This window comes from Panthera tigris, chromosome B4 (genome assembly GCF_018350195.1).
Source record: "Panthera tigris isolate Pti1 chromosome B4, P.tigris_Pti1_mat1.1, whole genome shotgun sequence".
In the NCBI taxonomy this organism is placed as follows: domain Eukaryota; kingdom Metazoa; phylum Chordata; class Mammalia; order Carnivora; family Felidae; genus Panthera; species Panthera tigris.
In genome coordinates this window covers 79,601,275-79,622,945 of record NC_056666.1, presented here as the reverse complement: position 1 = coordinate 79,622,945, position 21,671 = coordinate 79,601,275, and the positions used below count along the sequence as shown (strand labels likewise).

General features: G+C 53.1%; 1 protein-coding gene and 1 long non-coding RNA gene across 9 annotated transcripts; both read left to right on the top strand.

The window, feature by feature from the left end:
* The first annotated feature begins 276 nt into the window (after positions 1-276).
* On the top strand, positions 277-6,978 carry SMUG1 (single-strand-selective monofunctional uracil-DNA glycosylase 1). 7 transcript variants are annotated; one of them, XM_042992433.1, is made up of 4 exons: positions 290-342; positions 1,578-1,860; positions 3,300-3,601; positions 4,646-6,978. In XM_042992433.1, exons 3-4 carry the CDS (start codon positions 3,311-3,313, stop codon positions 5,171-5,173), a joined length of 819 nt encoding a protein of 272 aa, XP_042848367.1. In that variant the 5' UTR covers positions 290-342; positions 1,578-1,860; positions 3,300-3,310; the 3' UTR covers positions 5,174-6,978. The 7 variants fall into 7 exon arrangements, with proteins under 7 accessions (XP_042848372.1, XP_042848367.1, XP_042848369.1 ...); XM_042992435.1 differs by lacking the exon at positions 290-342 and adding an exon at positions 385-844; XM_042992438.1 differs by lacking the exon at positions 1,578-1,860 and having other exon boundaries at positions 277-342.
* Positions 6,979-14,104: 7,126 nt separating this feature from the next.
* LOC122240363 lies at positions 14,105-18,463 on the top strand. 2 transcript variants are annotated; one of them, XR_006219975.1, is made up of 5 exons: positions 14,105-14,294; positions 14,473-14,551; positions 14,637-14,872; positions 18,023-18,162; positions 18,381-18,463. It is a non-coding gene; the product is annotated as an uncharacterized LOC122240363 (long non-coding RNA). The 2 variants fall into 2 exon arrangements; XR_006219976.1 differs by having other exon boundaries at positions 14,105-14,551.
* Positions 18,464-21,671: the final 3,208 nt, after the last annotated feature.

The following is a 21,671-nucleotide window of genomic DNA, read 5'->3' as shown; positions in this document are numbered from 1 at the left end:
TTGAAGCTCCTTGATTCGCAGTCCTGTTGGGAAAAGTCTTGTCAATGAACTTTTGGAAGGGTGCTGCCCTTGAGGGCTAGCGGCCAGGACCTCTGAGGTCCTTAATGAGCCTGGTCTCTCCTAAAGCCTTCTTGATTTTGCTCTGATGTAAGGAATAAACTACAACCCCCAGAGTCACTTAGGGCTAACTTAGCACGCCTTCCGGGGATTTGAGTACTTCCGGCGGAAGTTGCCGCCGCTACGCCAATCTCCTTCCCTAAGCAAAGTAGACTACAATTCCCTCTGTCCTCCGCGCCCGGGGGCGGGGAAGGGAACCGGAAACCGGATGGAGAGCTGAACCAGGTGAGGAAGTCGGGACCCGGGGACCTGGGGTGCTGGGGGGCCGGCTTGGGGCTCTCAGGGTTGCGAGGCGGTGTCGAGCGGGGAGTCAGAATGTGTGTGTTTGAGGGACCCTTGCTCCGTTTGGGGCTTGCCCCGGCGCAGGGAGAGTCGAGTCCACGGAACCTCCCTGAGGGCCTGCGGAGACGTGGCTTTCCCGTCGGGCGGAGCCCTAGGGCGGACGCGGAGGTTTCTTACGGACCCCTAGCTGGCGGCCGTCTCAGAACCAGTAGGAGGGATAAAGTGGTGTTTTTAAGTCCATGACCTACTACTGCTGCTTTTCGTTTAAGGATTGCTGATTGTCCCTGTCGACTCTTTGGAGTGCCCCCAAGGGATAGGGGAGTGGATAGTGTCTAGGATTCCTTCTTCCACTTCCTGGATTTAGTGTCAGAGAACCTAGATGGCCAGACATTGCTGGATCACCCTCCGCGGCCTTTGCACCTAATACGACGCTGTAATTTATAATGTATCTACGTTTCTTAAGTCTTTGGTTCTTGGTGACTTTGGATAGGACTTCCAAGTTCCACCTTTGGGTTCTCGTAGTGCTTTGTTTAGGACAATAAAGCTCAAGTGACAGTGTATGAAAATTGTTTTATGTTTTTCTGAACGTGGCCTCCATTTTCTTATTTATTATTTCTTCAAGAGATGACCACAGTGCCTTTCATGTAAGAGACTCATAAATATTGGAAAAAATAAATGAGTTAACAGCTTTTGATAGGTAGGTCGGATGGAATATGTGATTTCATAGGGAGGAGAGTTAAATGGCTTGCGTAAGAGAAACTTAGAGATAAAACTAGGCTAAAAATGGATTCAGTTGACACTCAGACTGTGGTTCTTGTTATCAGGTTAGGCTCTGAAACTGGAACGCTGAAAACAAAGTCTTGTCACTCTTTTTCATACCCCTCAGCCTTGCTATCCCCAGCACAGGTCTCTAAAGGTCAAAGGTAGGCTCAGTGGAAGAAGAGAGAGATCCCAGAGCTGGAACAGCCAGTCCACTAACATTGGCACTACATGAGGAGATGCCGAGCAGGGGCCCCTCAAGACATTTGAGTTCTCCACAGTTCCCTTCTGGGCTTTTGTTTGAGCCCAGTTGGCCCTGGTTAGCCATCTGCACAGAGCAGTTAAAGACTTCTGAGATCAGTCTGGGGAAAGATTGTCTAAGTTTGGCCCTGACTTTTTTTTCTCTTCTGCTCCCCTAGGCTGAGGTCAGATGGATCAGGCTGTTCAGTCAGCCCCTGAGGTCCCTTCTGGGAGAAGAGGTTGAGAGGGAGAAGAACCCTGACCCCTGCCCTATGGGAGGCCCAAACAGGTTGGAAACGTCCAGAGCCTGGCAAGCCCTCAGAAATAAGCAGAATGCCAAGTGGACAGCTGAACCTTGAGTGAACTCAGGCTGTAGAAATGGAGAGTTCATCGGGAAAGACTCCGAGGTAGAAGGTAGTTTTAAACAGGATTGGAAAAGATAGAATGGACAGAGCTGAGCAGGTATTTGTTGATTACCTAATAAAAGCTAGGATCTTGAAGGTATAGAGGGAAACTGAACAGGGCACCCTAGGAAGTTGGTTTAAAATACAGATTCCCAGGTCTCACACCAGACCTTCTCATGTGTAGGGTGGGACTGGGAAGCCACGGCAAATGCCACAGTGTCCTGAGGTGGGAAGGGACCAGTGTGATCTCTGGAGCTGCATCTTGCAGGCGGGGGTACGATTTGGATGTGTGGAGAGGCAGAGGGGTCACAGTCCTGGTTGATTCAAAGAGTGTGTCTGGTCGGGTTTGAAGAAATGGCGTGTGCAGAGTTTTGGGAGTTGGGGTAGGAAAGGCATTTTGAAAGCGTGAGTGGAATGGTCAGGCTGGAACCCTGGGTTTGCGGGGGAATTGTGAGAAGGAAGATTGGGAAAAATTGCCTTTGTAGGCTGTAGAACTTGCCGGAGTGCTCCCTCGGCCTCCTCACCCCCATCTTCCCCCTTTCTCCTCTGCTCCACTTCCTCCCCACCCCCCATCCCCACGTCCCTTATGTTACTATTATTGAGTGGATATTATTATTCTTAGTATTTGGATGAGAAAACCTGAGGCTCTGGCCATGGTTACATGGTTGTAAGAGTCTATTCTGAGCCTGGTAATCATCCTACTCACCACTGAGAATTCTTGACTGTGGGCAAGAAGCTGGGCTGGGTTTGGGGCGGGGGGGTTGTTGGATGAGCAGGGTGGCTGACTGAACCGTCTCAGGCAAGATGAGATGGGTGGTTAAGAGCGTAGCCTTGAGCCAGACAGATTGGGTGCAGATTTCAGCTTCATTACTTGTTAACCGCATGACCCTGGGCCAGTTACTTGGCCTTACTAAGCCTCAGTCTTCTCACCTGTAACATGGGAGCAATAATAGTCCCCTCATGGGGTTGTTAGGGGGACCAATGAGGTGTACCTGGCACAGAGCAATTGCTCACCACCTGGAAGCGATTGTAATTAGCCTCCTGTAATTAGTCTCCGGGCTCTGGCTGTGCACCTGCATTTCATTCTTCAGCACATTGGTTTTCAGGACACAGCCCATCCTGGCTGCGCTTGTTTTATTAAGGGTGACATTAGAGGCGCTGGAAGTTTGCCACCAGTAAATATATGCTGAACACCTACCATGTGTCTGGCATGGCCTAGGAACTAGTGACTCAAGACCTATGCCTGATGGAAAGGAGGTTTGGAGTGGGGTACGATGGCTTAGTCTAACCAGGTAACATATGGAGAAGAAGTATACTTGAAGCGGGGAGAGGAAGGACCCATCACTACCAAGAACTGAGATGAACTCAGTCAACCCTAGGGGGTGGGGGACGACTGACAGTCTCTTCTGAGCCCAGGAAAGGGCAGCCCTGGCCAGTCTGGATCCCTCTCACTCTAGGGCTGAGGGCTGATGAAGCTTCTGTTCATCTCTTTTCCAGGTGGCAGTGACATGGCTTTGCCCCAGGCTTATCCACTGGGGCCCCTCCATGAACCTGCAAGTGCCCTAATGGAGCCCCAGCCTTGCCCTCAAAACTTGGCTGAAGGCTTCCTGGAGGAGGAGCTTCGGCTCAGCTCTGAACTGAGCCAGCTGCGGTTCTCAGAGCCCGTGGGCATCATCTACAATCCTGTGGAGTATGCGTGGGAGCCACACCGTAGCTATGTGATCCGCTACTGCCAGGGCCCCAAGGAAGTGCTGTTCCTGGGCATGAACCCAGGACCCTTTGGCATGGCCCAGACTGGGGTAAAGGGCTTGGCTTCCCCTGGCGGGTGGAGTGGGAGGCTCCAGGGTGGATGTTTGGTCGTGTGTGCTGTGGGGGGAGGAGCGTGGGCCTGGCTGTGCACATGTGTGGGTACGGCCCCCTCGTCCCCTCCCAGGACACATGCTGGCTCCTGTGGTTTCAGACGCTCTCCTGGCCTTGCTGCCTGTAGTTAACCAAGCACATTAATGGTAGTTCCGTTTCCCCTGTGAGCTGTCCACTAATTGCCTCTGCGAGCCCTTCCTTCCGCTAGCTCCATCTAACCCTTACCTTGCCGGATCTCCTCTTTCCCTAGAGCATGGTTGGGGTCGGGAGAGGGACCAGGACTACTGGGTCCTCAGGGGAGACTGGTCGACAGGGGTGGGTATGGAGGAGACGCAGGGCATCCAGCCGGCCTGCTTCTGTTTCTTAGCTGAGGAGAAATTGAAAACAGAGCCGGCTCTGGGGCCTGCCTGCTTTCCTTTCAGACCTCAGGATGAGTGAATGCCCCTCAGTGGGGGTGCTTGGCAGATGGGGGAGGGGAAGAGGCTTCAGGGCAGGAGGCTCAATCGCTTTTATTGACCCCAACTGGGGGATGAAAGGTGATCAATGATGATCGATGGAAATGACAACCTGAGGCTTGGGGCTGAGAGGGCGCCCAGAGAGCAGTGGTCAGTCCTGTCCTTGGGCCTCCTCTACCCCTGGCAGCTTTCTGTCTCAGACCATCTGTCTGTCCCCAGTACTACCCATCATATCCTGTGTAGGACCAGATATTCCCATATAGTCTTTGCATGTGGTCCCAAAGGCAGGTGGGGATAGAAGCAAACAAACAGATTCTTCTGGACTGCAGTCCACAATGAGAAGTTGGAGAAAGATAAGCAGGATCAAACCTTAGGGCCAGAATCTTTGTCTTGAGTCTTTGGGTGAAGGGGGTGGGGGTGGGGTGTCCAGACTGGGTCCCCATGCAGGGTGGAAAGGGGTCAGCTGACCCAGAACCCAGGCATCAGGTCTCCGGAACGAAACCCCCATGTCTCTCTCCCTCCCGGCAGGTGCCCTTTGGGGAAGTGAACGTAGTCCGGGACTGGTTGGGCATCGGGGGGCATGTGTTGACCCCTCCCCAAGAGCACCCTAAGCGACCAGTGCTGGGACTGGAGTGCCCTCAGTCAGAGGTGAGCGGTGCCCGGTTCTGGGGCCTTTTCCGGAAACTGTGTGGACAGCCTGAAGTCTTCTTCCGTCACTGTTTTGTCCACAATCTGTGTCCTCTGCTCTTCCTGACCCCCAGTGGGCGCAACGTCACTCCCGCGGAGCTACCTGCCGAGCAGCGAGAACAGCTTCTTGGGGCCTGTGACGCGTCCCTCCGCCGGCAGGTGCAGCTGCTGGGGGTGCAGCTGGTGGTGGGAGTGGGGCGGCTGGCAGAGCAGCGGGCACGGCGGGCTCTGGCAGGCCTGATGCCTGTGGTCCGGGTGGAGGGGCTCCTGCACCCCTCACCTCGTAGCCCTCAAGCCAACAGGGGCTGGGAGGCTGTGGCCAAGGAGAGACTGAATGAGCTGGGGCTGCTGCCGCTGCTAATGAAATAAGTGCCCACGTGGCCCGGCACGGGACACGTTCAAGGTCCCCAAGTCATTCTGGGGCAAGCCACGTGCTTCCTGGACCGGAGCAACAGAGTCTTCCCGGGCTCCCTCCCTGGTTGCTGGGACCTGGTGTGGCAGTTTTGACACTACTCTGGCTTGCTGCTTCCTTCACCTTCCTTCCAGCACTGCCTCTGGTCGTGTGGTAACCAACTCCACAGAGACCTGCCATCTGCAAACTGCTCTACCTCAGTGTTCCCTTGGGAGCCTCTGGTCAGCTGAGAGTGACTTCTGAGGTCGTGTTTGCTGTGTTAGAGAAAAGATCCTGCCAGGATCCCCACCTGTCCTCATAGAACAGCTTCCTTCAAGCTGAGCCTTTTCCTCACAGGGACCAGGACAAAGCGAGAGGCATGGATGTTAAGAGGAAACTTCCCCACGGGAGACTGAGGCTGGGTCAGAGAAAGAATTCAGTGTGGCAGAGTGGGGAAGGACCAGAAGACCCGGATTTTCATCTCGGCTTTGAGACTTTACGGCTTTGGGCAAATCAGCGAACCTCTCCAAGCCTCAGGATCCTCATCTGTAAAACGAGGATCCCTAACTCATGCGGTTGGTGTGGGGATTAAGTGAGGGAACACTTGAAAGTGGCTTGCGTAGTGCCAGGCAGGTGGGTGCTTGTTAATCTCGATTTCTTGCCTCTTGGGTGGGGCATCGCTATATCACACTACAGCGGGAGCTCCCGCGCTCTGCAGACCTTGCTGGGTGAGGGGCAGATTCTTGCCCTGCCAGAGATGGACCAGTCACTTCATGAAACCCCCAGCCTGTGATTTTTAGTCTAAGCATGAAAAGCTCCTAAACCCTTTTGTGTGGTCCTTTTTTTATTTTTTCCCTCCTGCATATGAGTCCAAAGTGGTGGTTTAGATTTTCCCTTCTCTTACCTCTTCACTGTTTGCAAAGGGTTCTCATGGGTATCTGGGAAGAGATGTAAACAGGTCTCTGATTGCCTCACCAGAGCTTAAGGGTCTCTGTCAGGGGTTCGTCTGCTACTCAGGGCCCCGGGGGAGCAGGCAGTGAGTGGGTGAATGGGAGCACGGTATCTCCACCTAACTCATCTCTTCTGTCTGCTGGCTGGCATGCCCCTTTAGGAGGACTGGGAAGGTGAGTCAGTTTGGGAATAGGATGGGTCTTGAGGCCATCTTAATGACGAACACACTGGTTGGACTCCCATCTCCTGGGACAGGGCATCTCCGGCTTTCAAAATTAATAAGATTTTTACTATAGGGGAACCTGGCTGGCTCGGTCAGAGGACCATGTGACTCATGATCGCGGGGTTGTGAGTTGGAGTCCCATGTGAGGTGTAGAGATTACTGAAAAAATATACATATAAAATAAACTTTAAGAAACGTGAGGTTTTTGTATAATAAAGACTTTTTTTTTGGTATACTAAAGAATTTGGCTGTTGTCCTTGGGTCTTGGGAGGGAGTCTCTCAGTCCTTGGAATTTCCCAAGTAATAAGAGTGTCTTTGTTATTCATGGAGTGCCCCTCAACCACACCAGAGGCTATGCGGAAATTGACTCTGGATGAGGGCTGACTGTGCCAGAAAGGCCAACCATTTGATCTGCCTGATTTGATTAGAGGGTTTGATTATCACCTAGCTATGAGCTAGGTGATACCAGCCTGACCTGGGTGGGGGGAGGTTGGAGTGAGGGCTGGAGATTGAATTTAACCAAACGGTCCATGATTTCGATTGATAATATCTCCGGAAGGGCGCCTGGGTGGCTCAGTGGGTTGAGCATCCGACTTTGGCTCAGGTCATGATCTCACAGCTCGTGAGGTCAAGCCCCACGTTGGGCTCTGTGCTGACAGCTCGGAGCCTGGAGCCTGCTTTGGATTCTGTCTCCGTCTGTCTCTGCCCCTAACCTACTCTCATTCTGTCTCTCTCTCAAAAATAAATAAACATTAAAAAAAAAAAAAAAGATAATACCTATGTAATGAGACCCTAAGGAAAACTCAGGACACAGGTTTTGGTGAGCTCCCTGGCTGGTGAACACATGGATGCAACAGCAGGGTGATGTGTCCTGATTCTGTGGGGAAAGTACATAGAAGCTGTGTTTGTGACTCACTCAGACCTTGCCTTATATATCTGTTCACTTGGCTGGTCCTAATTCGTATCCTGTATAATAAAACTTGTTATAAGCAAGTGCTTTCCCGAGTTCTGTGAGTCATTCTAATGAATTATTTGAACCTGAGGGGGTCATGGGAACCCCTGAATTTGTAGCCAGTTAGAAGTGTACTTTTTTTTTTTTTTAATGTTTATTTGTGAGAGTCAGCGGGGGCGGGGGGCAGAGAGAGGGGGACAGAGGATCCAAAGTGGGCTCCGCACTGACAGCAGTGAGCCCGATGCGGGGCTCGAACTTGAGAACCGTGAGACCAGGACCTGAGCTAAAGTCTGACACTTAACCGACTGAGCCACCCAGACACCCCCAGAAGTGTACTGACCTGTGGCCTGGAAGTACAGGTCTCCTGGGGACCCCTGAACTTACAGCTGGCATCTGAAGTGAGGGCAGTCTTGCTGGGGACTTGGCCTTAAGCCTGTGGAGTATGTGCTCCCTCTGGGTAGTTAGCATCTGAATTGCATTGCACTTTTGCACCCCCTCATGCCTCTGACTCCTTTCCTCCGGGCTGTCAGTACCGTGGTGCTGAGTAGTTATCGCCACATGTGGCAGAGCACTAGATTAGACACGGAAATAAGTGCTCAGAGATTGTTCCCTTATGTGTGTAGCTGAGGTAGTCAGAGAAAGCCTTCTGGAGGAGGTGGCACATCACGTGGCCTGAGAGACTGGGAGTTTCGGAGAGCATCGTTATGTTCAAGGGGTAGCAGGTAGATTAGTGCAGACTTGGCCTTGTTGGGAGAAGCAGCTGGAGAGGTAAACTGAAGCCATCTTGTGAAGGGTCTCGAATGCTAGACTCATCTTTGAGTATTTGAAGTCCAGTGCGGAAAGACATGCACAGAACACTCACATTTAAAAATATCCAATAGGGGCACCCGCGTGGCTCAGTCGGTTAAGCGTCCGTCTGTTGATTTCAGCTCAGGTCATGATCTCACGGTTTGTGAGGTCGAGCCGCCCTCCTCGGGTTCTGTGCTGACCGTGAGGAGCCTACTTGGGATCCTCTCTCTACCCCTCGTCTTTCGGCCCCTCTCCCACTGGTTCTTTCTCCTCCCCGCCAAAAAATAAAAAAAAATGTTAAAAATCCCCAACAGATAGGGATGAAGGGGCAGGCCCTGTATAGGAGGCAGTGTCAGTGCAATGGGGTCAGAAAGGGAAAGGGGAGGGGGATTATAGGGAAGGTGTCCTCGTGGGACAGCAAAGGCTAGGTGGAAGTCTAGAATTAGCGATGGGAATCATGAAATGGGGTAGGGGTGGGCAGTGTGTAGGGACACTAGAACAGTAATGACCAGGATGATGGCTTGAAGACAGATGTGGCAGAGTCACTGCTGGATCTGCCTTCTAGTAGGGCTGCTGTTCCTCAATTCTTGGGCACGTCTTGTCAGCAAGAGACTGATTAGGGACCTGGGCCTACTTTTCTTAAGGACACTGTATCAGTTGGCCAGGGCTGCCATCGCAAAAATACCACAGCCTGGGTAGCTTAAACAACACATTTATTTTCTCACCATTCTCGAGGCTTGGAGTCCAAGCTGCCAATGGCAGCGGGTTTGTTTTCTCCCGAGGCCTCTCTCCTTGGCTTGCAGACGGCTGCCTTCTCACTGCGTCCTCCCGTGGCCTGTTCTCTGTGTGTGTGTGCCTCCTGGTATCTCTTTTCTTATATTCCACCAGTATATTGGATTAGGGTTTTACCCTTAGGATCTCACATAACCTCAATTACCTCTTCAAAGGCCCTTTCTCCAAATCCGGTCATGTTAGGAGTTCTGTTTTTAACATGTGAATTTGAGGGGCATGGGAGACACAATTTGGCCCATAACAGGCATCTAAAGTCATGTCCCTGCTTTTCCTGTCCCCTACCAATATCAACCTCTAATAAAAGAGGATACTCAGGAGTGCCTTCCTCTAGTCTGGGGTAGAGTGGTATAGTGGCTTAGTTACCCAATAGGGCTGAATCCATCAGACCAGCCCCTACTCCCTCAATTCATTCTAGAGTAGTTTTTTCAGTGCAAATCGGAGTGTCCTTAGGGAGCAGAAGCTACTGGGCCAAAGGGAAGGGAGACTGGAGCAGCTACACAACAATATTCTGAGAAGTATTTAAAAAAATTTTTAACATTTATTATTGAGAGAGCATGAGCATGGGAGGGGCAGAGAGAGGGGGAGACACAGAATCCGAAGCAGGCTCCAGGCTCTGAGCTGTCAGCACAGAGCCCGACGTGGAGCTCGAACTCACTGTGAGATCACGACCTGAGCCAAAGTCAGACGTCAACCAACTGAGCCACCCAGGGGCCCCTTGTGAGAAGTATTTAAAAGCCGCATTGAAGTGATTTGGGATCATCTAGAGTTTGGGCTGATATGGTAGCCGCTAGCCACGTGTGGCTGTTTACGTCAATGAAGTAAAATTAAAAATTCAGTTTCTCCATCACTAGCCATGTTTCAGGTGCTCAACAGCCACACATACACCACAGATATGGAATATTTCATCATTTCAGACAGTTCTGGATAGCAGTGATCAAGAGATCAGTAGCGTGGTGCACAAGGGTGGCTCTGTTGGTTAAGCATCCGACTCTTGATTTGGGCTGTCAGTTTGTGGGATCAAGTCCCGCATGGGCTCTGCGCTGACAGCATGGAGCCTGCTTGGGATTCTGTCTCTCCCTCTCTTGCTGTCCCTTCCTGGCTCATGCTCTCTCTCAAAAATAAATAAATTAAAAAAAAAAAAAAAGATTCTCCCTCTGCTCTGCTCCCGTTCTCTCTCTCTCATTAAAAAAAAAAAAAAAAAAAAAAAAAAAAAAAAAAAAAAAAAAAAAAAAAATCAGTCACTTACAACCCTGCCTGTGAATCAGAATTCGCCTGCGGAGGTTTAAAAAAGGCCCAGGTCTGAGCTACACTTTAAGAGCTTTTGATTTGAGAGGTCTGCAGTGCAGCCTGGAATCTGTTTTTCTCTTTGTGCTACAGATGTGCGGCCAAGGTTAAGGCAGGATTGTACTAGGTGCCCTGAAGGCAAGGAGAGGGTCTCTTATATTCCATACCCCAGTAGGTAACCCAACACCAGGCACAAAGTGGGTGTTCAGGACAAATATGCAAGTAATGCACAAATCTGGCTTTGGAGATCCACCCCCAAGGTGCCCATCCAAGTAACGTGTGTCCCCAGAGTTTGTTGCTTTTGCCCAGTGACGGTGACTGAAATTCTGGTTCAGAGGAGTGATGGAGGCTTAGAAGTCCCATTCCAACACATGCACATGCATACGCACACTCGGTGGTAAAGGCCGAGCTGTGCTTGGGGTCGCGGTGCTTCTGAGACTGAAGGGTGGAGCGTGTTGAGGAAGAAAAAGACTCTTCCTACTGTTTTTATTTGTATTTTTTTTCTTACTGAAACAGGATGGTGTAAAGGAAGATTGAGTCTTGCGTTTGACTGCTGTGTGATCCTTCACTTTCGTTTCTTAATTTGTCAAGCATTTATTAACTCGTCCACTGTGTGCCTTTCCCTGTGCTAGTCACCGTAGGGAGTGATAGAGGTGAATTACATGATTCTTTGCTGCCACGTTGCTCACTGTCCGGTGCTGGGAGATACAGGCATATAATTATAGTATCAATCAATGCGAAAATGTGTTGGGAACAACTTCTAAACCCAGCGCCCTGGGCGCACTGACTGTGGAAGTGATTAGCCCTTGGAGTGTAGGCAGCAGGTGCGTGTGCCTGTAAGAGAGGGTGGTGACTGCAGAGCTCCCTCATCACTTGCCGTCTTGCCACCTCCACTGAGTTCCTGTTCGAAAAAGGGGACCCCTGTGGCAGATCTCCAAGAATTTCTCAGCCCCAAACCACAAGGGGATAGGAAACAGGATGAGGGGAGTGGCTGGGGGCAAGGGATTGGCACAGCTAAGGGCTGGGTGGGGGGCGCTCTGTGGGACACTCAAGAGGGGCTTCCTCTTTGATCTCTTGCTCTTGGAAAACTGGGTGGTTGGGTGGAAAACTGCAGCAGGTTGGGTCAGGGGGTGTCCAGGTGCGGGAGCAAAAAAGACCAGAACCCCAGCCTGGGCACAGCTGGGCAGAGAACATCAGTGGAATGAAGGGAATAACAATTGTGGCCCAGTCCAGACTAAGTCTCTACTCCTCAAATATTCTGGTTTAGGAGGAGGTAGGCCAGGTGTTTTGTTTTCTCTTTTTTTTTCCTAATGCCCCAAAGAAGGAAACAATTTCAGTTGGAGTATGAGACACTGAGGTTAGACAAATGGATAAACTTCCCAGCTATGACCATCAGGTGATGCAGAATTAAAGAGTTTTGGGGGAAGCCGAATTGCTTTCTTCTTCAGGAGCCTTAATGCCAGCCTGGCCTCAGCCCAAGCTTACCGGTCAAGGTTGAATTATAATGTATTCGGGGAAACTTTCCCTCCCTTCCTGTTTTGACCCTTATTCTGTCCAAAACAAAACAACTGCAATAGAATGTTCCTGCATATCTTCTTGCTCATTCTTCTGCCCCTACATCCTGCTCAAGGATCTCAGCCCGATGCCAGTCTCTAGGCCCAGCTTGCAGAGGGGGTGGCTGAGAGCCCAGAACAGTCCTTCACAGCGTCCTGTGCCAAGCCGGGTTGCCATTTCCATTTTCATTAATTGAAGCAGCTTGACCCTGATCATTTCAGGCCAGCAATTTCCTGTCTGCCTGTTGGGAGTGTGCGGAGGACATGCTCGGCAGGTCATTCTGTCCTTCCATCTACCTTGATGATGCTAACTCCTAGTCCAGGCTGCAAAAATGGGTCTCCCACTGATAGGGCAGAAGCCCAGCCTCACACACATGCCCAGCCTCCCCTCTTGGTATCTCAAACCTTCTGTTTTTAGGAAGGCCTTCCCAGTGTCTACCCTGAAGCCCACCTGTTGTAACTTGGGCTCAGGTTTGTTTGTGTCTTTGTTCAGTGGTAAGAAATTTGATGCCCGGTGCAATCGCCTCTCAGGACCCCATCTGATGATGCTTTCTGCTGTGGCTTGGGAGAACAAGATGTTTCTGGAGGAAGAGTGTGCCTTCCAACCTGGAAAGGCACACAGTCAGGTGATTGGGGGCGTCATGGCCTTGCTCTGAGTGTGAGAGTGAATGTGTGTTTGGCTCTTTACCTAGCTTTAGGGAAGGTCTGTGTGTCACCCCGGGAGGCCACTGAGTCAGCATGATCTTGTTCCCATGTGTGGTACTGTCACTTTGTAAGAACCATTCCAAGGGGTAGGGTGATGTGTTTCTTCTGGAGGGTAGGTCCCCAGTGTATTCCCACATTTGCGGACTTTTGTGATCCACTGGATCGTTCTCGTCTCTTCACTTTTTCACCTTCCAGATGGACACTTGTGTAATTTAGTGTGACCCATTTTTTTTTTGCTGCTCTCGTGGCTTTGTGTGTCTGCGTTTCCGTGCGTCTTCAGGGGACTTGTTGTGTCTTTCTGAGTGTCCTCTGGCTCCGTTCGGGCGCGGGTGTGTGTGTGTGTGTGTGTGTGTGTGCGCGCGCGCGCGTGGGGAACAGGAGAGGGAGCCCAGACGCGCAGGGGAGCCGTCGGGGCGGGGTGGGGGGGGGAAGCGTGCGGGGAGGGGGCGAGCTGCAATCTGTGACTCGGAAAACAGATTTGCGGAGGAGGCGAGCAGCCCGGGCGTGCGGCGCGTGCGGGGCGGGGGCGGGGGGCCGCTCTGGCCCCCAGCTCCTCCGCAATCCAATTAAATAACATTTAAATGCATAACCAGCCCGCGCGGCGATGAGGCTGGAGATTGGAGCGGGCGCGGCGGCGGGCCGCGCGGGCGGCGTTTTGTGGAGCTCAGCGATTCTGGCGGCAATTTCCCCGCTCGGCGCGGCTTTTACGAGCCGGCTCCCGGCGCCCGCCCCGCCCCGCTGCGCCCGCCCGCGCCCGCGCCGCCGCCTCCGCTCGCTCCCCCGCCCCCTCGCCCGCGCCGCGGCCCTTCTGCTCCGTCCGTGCGCGCGGCTCCCTTCCGCGGCGCCCCTCGGCCCCGCGCGCCTCCCTTTGTCTCGCTGGTCCCTGCCCCCCGCCCGCCCTCCGGGGCCAGCCGCCTCCGTCTCCCCCGTCGCTCTTCGCCGCTCTGCCTCTGCCTCCCCGCTCTGCCCCGCCGCCGTCAGCCGGTGTCTGGCTCTCTGTGGCACCTCCTGTCTCCGGCTCGTGCCATCTGGCACCTTTTGCTTCTCTCCCCGTTTCTGCCTCTGTGCCCCCCCCCCCCTCCCGCCCTTTTCTGGCCGGTGCCCTCTCGGCTTCTCTCGGGATGGCCAGCTCCTCAAGGGCCTGGTGTCACTGCCTCTGTGACCTCCCACAGCCTTCCCCTGGAGCTCACTGGCCCTCCCCGCGACTCGGGCCTGGGGCTGGGCCCTCTGGCCTCACCCCTCAGCCTGCCTCCACACGGGAGCTCATGGGGGTTGATGACCAGGAGCAACAAGGAGGGGCAGAGGAGGGAAGGGGAGTGGGGTGGACTGGTTGGGCCAGGCCCTCCTGGTCGTTGGTGGAAATAAGTAGTCATGAGTGAGTGACCAAGGAGACCCGTTCTTCCTACCCCCTGTAGGAGCGCAGCAGGGAGGACCGCCACACTGGGCATCAGGCGGAGCATCAGGCATCAGGCCCATGGAGTCCTGGAGGGAGGTGATGTCGTGGGGCCTGCGGTTCTCCTGAGGGTCAGCAGAGAGTGGGGTCCTTCCCGAGGAACCAGAGAGGGGCCAGACCCCTCCGAGGAGGCAGACAGAGCGTGCGAGACAAGCCATTTTGTGTCTTGTGCGGAACCAGACTCCGTTGTCTCCTCTTCCTCTTCACTCCCGTTCTCATCCCTGCTCAGGCCCCTCAGCATATGGATCCTGCCATGTACCAGATGCTACGTACCCGTGCAGATTTCTGGGGGAAGAGCATTCCTGACCCAGGAGCAGCAAGGGCAGAGGCCCTGATGGGAGCCTGTGTGGCATGTTGGAGGAACAGCTAGGAGGCTGACGCGGCCGGAGCAGAGATAGTAAGAAAAGAGAATAGGTGACGGGCCTGAGAGGTAATGGGAGTCAGACCAAGATCTACCAAGCCGGTGCAGGGACTCATGAGTCACAGGGAGGCCTGGCTTTCGTGCTGAGTAAGGCGGGGAGTCACTGGAGGGTTTTGAGCAGGAGAGTGACATGACCCACCTTGTATTTTTACAGAAAATCCTTACTGCTCTGTTGAGACTAGGTTGAGAAAACAAGGGCAGGGAGCCCCATTAACAGCCTTCTGCAGCATCAGGTAAGAGATGATGGTGGCCTGGACCACAGGGGTGACAGCGGAGGTGGGGACAAGTAGTCATGTTCTGGATATATATCTCTTGCAGAGAGAGCCAAGGAATTTGCTGATGGGCCATATGGAGGGTGTGAGACAGAGAATGGAGTCTGGAGGAGGCTGGGGATTTGGCCTGAATGACCAAAGCCATGGAGTCCCCATGAAGTGACATGGAGACAACCTCAGCAGGAGCTGGTTTTCCGAGGGGATCAGTTTGGGACCTGTTAGGTTTGAGGTTCCTGTCCAGGCAGAGGTGTCGAGTAGGCGGATGGATTCACAGCTGTGGAGGTCAGTAGTGAAGGTCAGGCTGGAGACACAAGTTTGGGGGTCATCAGTGACACTGAATGAGATCCCTGAGGAGTGAGCACAGAAAACAGAGGACACCCAATGACTAAGACCAGGCATTTCAATATTTAGACGTGGAGTGGCAAAAACCAAAACAAAAATACCCCCTAAATGCTGAGACATCACGGCAGGAAAGATTGGGGGATGGGGTGGGTGGTGGCTCTTGGCTTCGTCATTTTTCTTCATTCCCGGCCACCCTGGTGGGCAGCCCCTCCCTGGCCTGTATCTGCATAGTCCCAGTTCACTTACTGGGCCTCGGCTTCCTTCCCCTCCAAACTCCACACTCCGGCTGGACTGACCACCTCATGCCACCCCTGCTCTAGAACTGACCAGAGCTCCGGAGAGCTCAGCGTTCTGGTTTCAGGGCCAGGGAAAGAGAAACTGGAGTGAGAAAGGACTTGATCTTGGTTTGCCTTTATTGCTTTGCCAGTAGGGAAACAGTGTCTTGTCTAAGGTCCCTGGGTCAGTAGGTGGCCAGGGCCCCCAAGACGTAGTCGGGTGCACTTTATATCACCCTGTGCTGCTTTTTGGACCACTTCTCAACAAGCACCAAATGTTTACTGAGTACCTGGTTACACCTGCTCTGTGCAGGATCCCGAGGCCCCCGGTAGAAACAGATGATGCAATTCATGCCCTCAAGAAGCTTGAACGAAGCCCCCCTGAATAATTTCCCCATTTTTTCCCCGTCTCTTCCCTTTCGTTTCTTGTGACTCCTGGGCACCTAGGTTTGAAGCATTCCCCAGTTTTATCTCCAATGCCTAGCCCAGCACTTCGCACCCAGTGGGTGCTTATTAAATATTTCTTGAAAGGATAAAGGAATGAATGAATGAATGTCTTAAGCGTCCAGCTTCCCTGTTGGGCCCCTGGCCTGGCCTTTTGCTTTCAAACTTTAATGTGTGTATGAACCATCTGGGGATCTTGTTAACCTGGAGAAGTGGATGGACCAGATCCCGACTGGGGCCTGAAAGTTTGAATTACTAGCACGTTTCCAGGGATGCTGATGCTGCTGGTTCTCAGATCACATTTTGAGTAACAAGGCTCTGAGGGGAGGTGTCTCTCAGACGGAAGGAACATTCCATCTAAAATTGAAAAAGAGAATGATGAAGATGGAGAGAGTGAAAGAGGAACCAGAAAGAAAGGAAGCCCACCACCACTGGCTTATGGGCTCCAAAGCCTCTCAGAAGCCCTCATCCCGATGGTCTCAGGAAGCCCAGAAGCACCTGCAGCATCTCCTGAAGCCTCTGTCTCCGGGTGGCCCCAGCCCTGACTTGGGGGAAGGGGACTCCGGTGACAGTTGCCAGCCCCGCGTTGGGCGGGGGCGGGGTGTGTGTGTCTCAGTGGGGTTCTCCCACTTCTGAGAACCCTGTGAGTCACAGAAAAGAAAGCTGGGTAGAGAGCAGGTTTGGAATTTTTGTTGACTTCCACAAACATTACCCAGACTACCTCGCGGCACCAGGCACACAAGGTGAACAAGACCTGGGAGACGCAGCTAGTGGGGAGGGAGACAGCTTGCGTGAGTGAAAGCAGCTGAATTGACTTTGACCTTGGAGGAAGATGGGGAGAGCTTTGATGAGCATCTGGGAGCCCCAGGGGCTGGTGGAGAGGGCACTCCGGGCAAAATGGGCTGGAAGGAGGATGGTTCGGGGCATGTTCCTTGAGGAGAAGTTGTAGGGGCTCTTCTGGGTCTGCACGAAGGAGGGCTCTAAATGCCAACTTGAGGAATCAGTACTTGGACGTGAATGCAGGTTTATTCTGGATACGTTAGGGAGCCATGGAAGGGAGCTCCATGAGATGTGTGTATTGGAAGAGAGGCTTCCAGGAAAGACTTTGCCTTCTGTTGGTTTCCCTGCCCTACCAGGGAGGGACCCTTCTCTGTGTGTCCTCTTGTTAGTCTGTCTGCGCTCACTGGAGGCTTGGTCAGGCTTTGAAGCTGACAGGGTGGCGCCTGGGTTTGGGAGGAACTGGGTGTTTCCCCCACCCCCACTGCTGGGAAGAGCTAATTTTGTTATGTGGGAAGTTTTACGAACTTCTGCCGTAATCCCAGGTTCTTTGTTTTGTTTTGTTTTGTTTTTAATGTTTATTTAATTTTGAGAGAGAGACGGAGCAGGAGTTGGGGAGGGACAGAGAGAGAGAGAGAGAGAGAGAGAGAGGGAGACACAGATTCCGAAGCAGGCTCCAGTTTCTGAGCTGTCAGCAGGGCTTGATGTGGGGCTCAAACCTATGAACTGCAAGATCATGATCCGAGCTGAAGTCAGATGCTTAACCAACTGAGCCACCCAGGCGCCCCTCTTTTTTTTTTTTTTTTTTAATGTTTGTTTATTTTAGAGAGAGAGAGAGAGAGAGACAGAGACAGAGCATGAGCAGTGGAGGGGCAGAGAGAGAGAGAGAGAGAGAGAGAGAGAGAGAGAGAGAGAATCCGAAGCAGGCTCCAGGCTCTGAGCTGTCAGCCCAGAGCTTGATGGGGGGCTCAAACTCACAAACTGTGAGGTCATGATCTGAGCCGAAGTCAGATGCTCAAGCTCAACCGACTGAGCCACCCAGGCACCTCCGGGTTCTTTTAAGCAGGAGCCCCTGATGAGGACACGCTCTGCTTCAGGAAAGGGACAGGGAGGGAAAGATAAGGTCAGTTTTTCACGGTGGCTGAGCAGGTAACAGCAAGGCTGGTCTGTGCTGGTGAATGCTTGAATGCACCAACTCGTCCAGGAGTGTGCTGCCATCTGTCTCACCAACCGCTTGGACCCCCCTCAGAGTGTTTCACGGCCTTGGAGTGGGTGCCCCTGGGCATGTTGCCGGTGCCACATGCTTAGAGGCTTTCCTGCTTAGGAACCTCCAGCACTGGCCAGGCCAGGTGCCAGCCTTCCTAAGAACCAGCTTTTACGTTTAACGTGTGTATTTCATACACAGGCACAGATCGGGGTTCCCCAGGCCCTTTTCTTGCTGGCTGCTGGGGCAGGGGCAGCATTTTTGGGATTGTGGGAGGGAGCCCCACCCCTGCCAATCTGGAGTTTTCCCTAACAGGGATCCATGTCTCTCCTCTCTGTATGTCCCTGTCCTCTGTCACTCTCTTCTAACTTGTGCTCGTTCCTTCATCAGCTAGAAATTATGCCAGCAGGGAGGGCAGATTTTGTTTCCCTGGGAGATCCCGGCATATCATTTTCCTCTGATGATCCCCATGCTGATGTGCTAATGAGCAGAAGCAGCCAAAAGCAGCCATCTCCAGCATTGCATGGAAGGTGGGTAGCTAGACGGGCAGGCAGGGACTTTGTCTCAAATAGGCCACTTAGGGGTGGGAGGGGGGCTGAAAGGGCTGTTGGGAGAGGGCAGGGAACCCGTTCGAGATCTGTCACAGACACACCTCAGCTGGGTCTCAGCTCTGGGACAACTTTGCGTGGGCCTTGCCTCTCCCTGTGTCCCATGGCCTCTGACTTTTATGTTCCTCTCTGCCCTCTAGCTCTTTCGGCTGAGTCCTGCCAGTTCTATAGCAGACGTGTCCAGAAAGGTCTGTGTCCTCGGTATGGGTCCCATCGTTGACCATGCATGATCCATGGATGCTCAGTATGATCAATGAACACATGAAGGGGCTTCCAGGGTAGGGGAGGAGGGGTTTAGGCCACTACCCAGCCTCATTTATTGTCGGCCTTAGAACGCTGATAGCTAAGTTTTAGGTTCCTCTGTGGCAACTCTCCATCCTTCCGGCAACTCATCCCTCCTGGGGAACATTTTCTCACCCTCACTTGTTTCTCCCTTCTATTTCATGGGTGTTTTGATGGTTCCACTCTATCTGTTTCTTACCTGGTAGATTATCTCAGATCTTGGGGGGGAGGAAAGCGGGGGAAAAAACCGCATCTCTGAAGATAGTCATATTTCTCTCCACCCTGTTTTCTTTTTGTTCTGGTGGGTCCCCAAATGAAGGGGCTGTCCATCAAATGCAGTCACACCAGGTCTCCTGCTGGTCACAGGGCGAGGCAGGGTGGGGGGAATGCCTAGAGAGTGTACAAACATCCAATTTCAAGTTTGGCGAGGAAGCATGATGGGAAGAGGGGCGTCAAGGGAGGACAAGAGAAGATGAGAGAATTAGAAAGAGGGTCACACAAAAAAACGGGAGATCAGAGATGAGGCAAAGGCAGAGGGGCATAGGATCTAGACCTCAGCTTGTCATCTGTAAAATGGGGTTAATAGGGCTGTTGTCAGAAATAAGAGAGTTAACACAGGTGAAGTGCTTAGCGGGTAGTGAGCATTATAGAATTGCTTGACGATAATGATAATAATAAATGGGGCGATATTGCCTACATCACCAAGGCTGTTGTGAGACTCAGGGCTTGCACAACACTTGTGAGCTGCAAAGTGTGAATGCTGTAGCTGCTATTATTATTATTCCACTCTTGCAATTCTTTCCACTGATGAGGGGGAGCCACCAGAAGGAGGCGAGGACCCCTGGGTTCTGTTCTGCTTTGGGGACTGTCTCCTTCCTCACTTTCTCACCCCCTGGTGAGCAGAGTCCAAGCCCCTCACCCTCCCTGCAGCCTCATCTGCCCTGGGGCACAGTGCGGAGAAGGTAGAGGCTGGCAGGAGGGATATGGGAGGGGGGCGGAGGGGGGGAAGCCAAGCTGAAAATGAAAGCAGGGAGGGGGCAGCGGAGCTGCGTGGAATCATGTTTGCGTGACAAGCTGCACCAGCTCTGGCTTGCTGCTTTTCCACACAGAGCTCTTTCTCCTTTGTCTCTCCGCCTGCGCTCTGGTCTCCTTCCTTCTCTCTCCTCTCCAAGCCACGGCTCCTCATTTCCCTTGCCCCTCGGTACTCCCTGCAGCCCCCTGCCCCCTGCCTCTTCCCTTGACTCCTGCCCTGAGGCTCCGGTCGGGTAGTCGTTGTCCCTCCTGATCTGATCCTGTGCCTCCCTATCTGCCATCCATTCCTCTCCCTGTAGGGTCTCCCCCCCCCACCCAGCTCGCTCTTTTCTCTCAGCCTCCAGGTCTCCAGGTCTTACCTGCCTGCTTCTTTCTTCCTCTTCCATAGACTGGCTCCCTTTCTCTTTAGGGACCCCTCTGCCCCCACCTCCAGCATTCACCCATGCCCTCCCCTCTTTCCCTGTCCGCTTTACTGCTTGGATTTAGGGTTCACTGTGTGGCCCTCGTTCACTTGCTGAAATGATGGTAAACAGCAATTCTAAAACGGACTGGGCGCTTCCTACGAGCAAGGCGATTTATGTATGAATTTGTCTCTCATGTAACCCTCTCAGTAACCCTGTGAGGTATTATTATCATCCCCATTTTACAGATGAGGACAGTTGGGCCTAGAGAAGTTAAATAACTTGCTGAAGGTCTCACGGGTAATAAGTGGTGGAACTTGAATGCAAACCTGACTGACTAGGGAGCCTGTGATCTTAACCCCAGGAATCCATGCTGGCCCTGGACAATGCTGCTGTCACTTTCTCTCCAGTGAGCCTGAGAGCCCTCTGTCTTGGGGCGCCTGGGTGGCTTAGTTGGTTAAGCGTCTGACTTTGGCTCGGGTCACGATCTCATGGTTTGTGGGTTCGAGCCCCACATCGGGCTCTGCCCTGCCGGTGCGGAGTCTGCTTGGGATTCTCTCTCTCTCCCTCGCTCTCTGCCTTTCCTCCACGCACACATGCGCTCTCACTCCCTCTCAAAACAAACACATAAACTTAAAAAAGAAAAAGAGCCCTCTTTCTTGAAACATCATCTCAGCATCCCCAGATTCCTCCAAAGGTCATCTGGCCCCTTCTCCTTTCTCTGCACAAGACCAGATCTAACCTAGCCTCAAGAGCTTCTTCTCTGTGACAGCGAACAGTCCACATCACCTCATGTAATTGCCATAACCGCAAGGTAGCTGCCCTCCTCATCCACGTTTCACTCTCGAAGAAACTGAGGCATGGGGAAGTAAGTGACTTGCCCACAGTCACACGGTTACTAAGTGGCAGAACCAGGATTGGAACGCAGGCGTTTGGCTCCGGAGACCCTCCCTAAGCCGTGACCCTGCTTCGCCCGGCTCTTGGGACGGCAGGTTTTGGTCTTTCCCCACGGTTCGCAGGCCAGCTGTTTGAGAGGCTCTTCCGTGCCTCCCATCCCTGGGCCGCAGCTGAGGTCCATGGGCACTGCCCACTGCGGTGCATTCTCTGCCAGCAGCACCGACAGCCCTCAAGATTTGGTCAGGCCTCTAGCCCTAATCGGTGCCTGAGGGGATTTATTGGCTGCTGCCCCCAGGGAGCGGGGACAAGTGTTTTCCTCTCCAGCCCTGCTGTGCCGCTGCCCGGCCTGACAGCTCCCTCGTTCCGGCCCATCGCGGCGGCTGATTTACCTCGGTGGCTGGGGGATTTAGCTGCTGTCCTGGCTCCTACTATAAATCCCCAGGCAAATAACCGAGCTCTGCATCAAACTGGCCGACAGGGGAGCGAGTGGGAGCAGATGGCCGCTTTGGCTGTGGGGTGTAGAGGGCAGGGGTGGGCGGGGAAGTCTCCGAGGCTCTCTTGTCCACCCCTGGCCACGAGGCCAGGTTGCACCTTGCTCAGGCCCACAGGGCTCCCCCTTAACTGTCCAAGGATGTAACTGCCCTATCCTGGCATCTATCCACCCTCAACACCAGTAGGTTCTGGTTGATGTTGGGTCTTATGCCCACTGCCCCATCTGAGGTCTATTTGCCTGACATCATGGGTGCTGGTGAGAACTGACTACCATCCCTGGGGTTGACGAGACTTCAAAGAGTTGAACATTGTTTGGCGTTCTGGGGC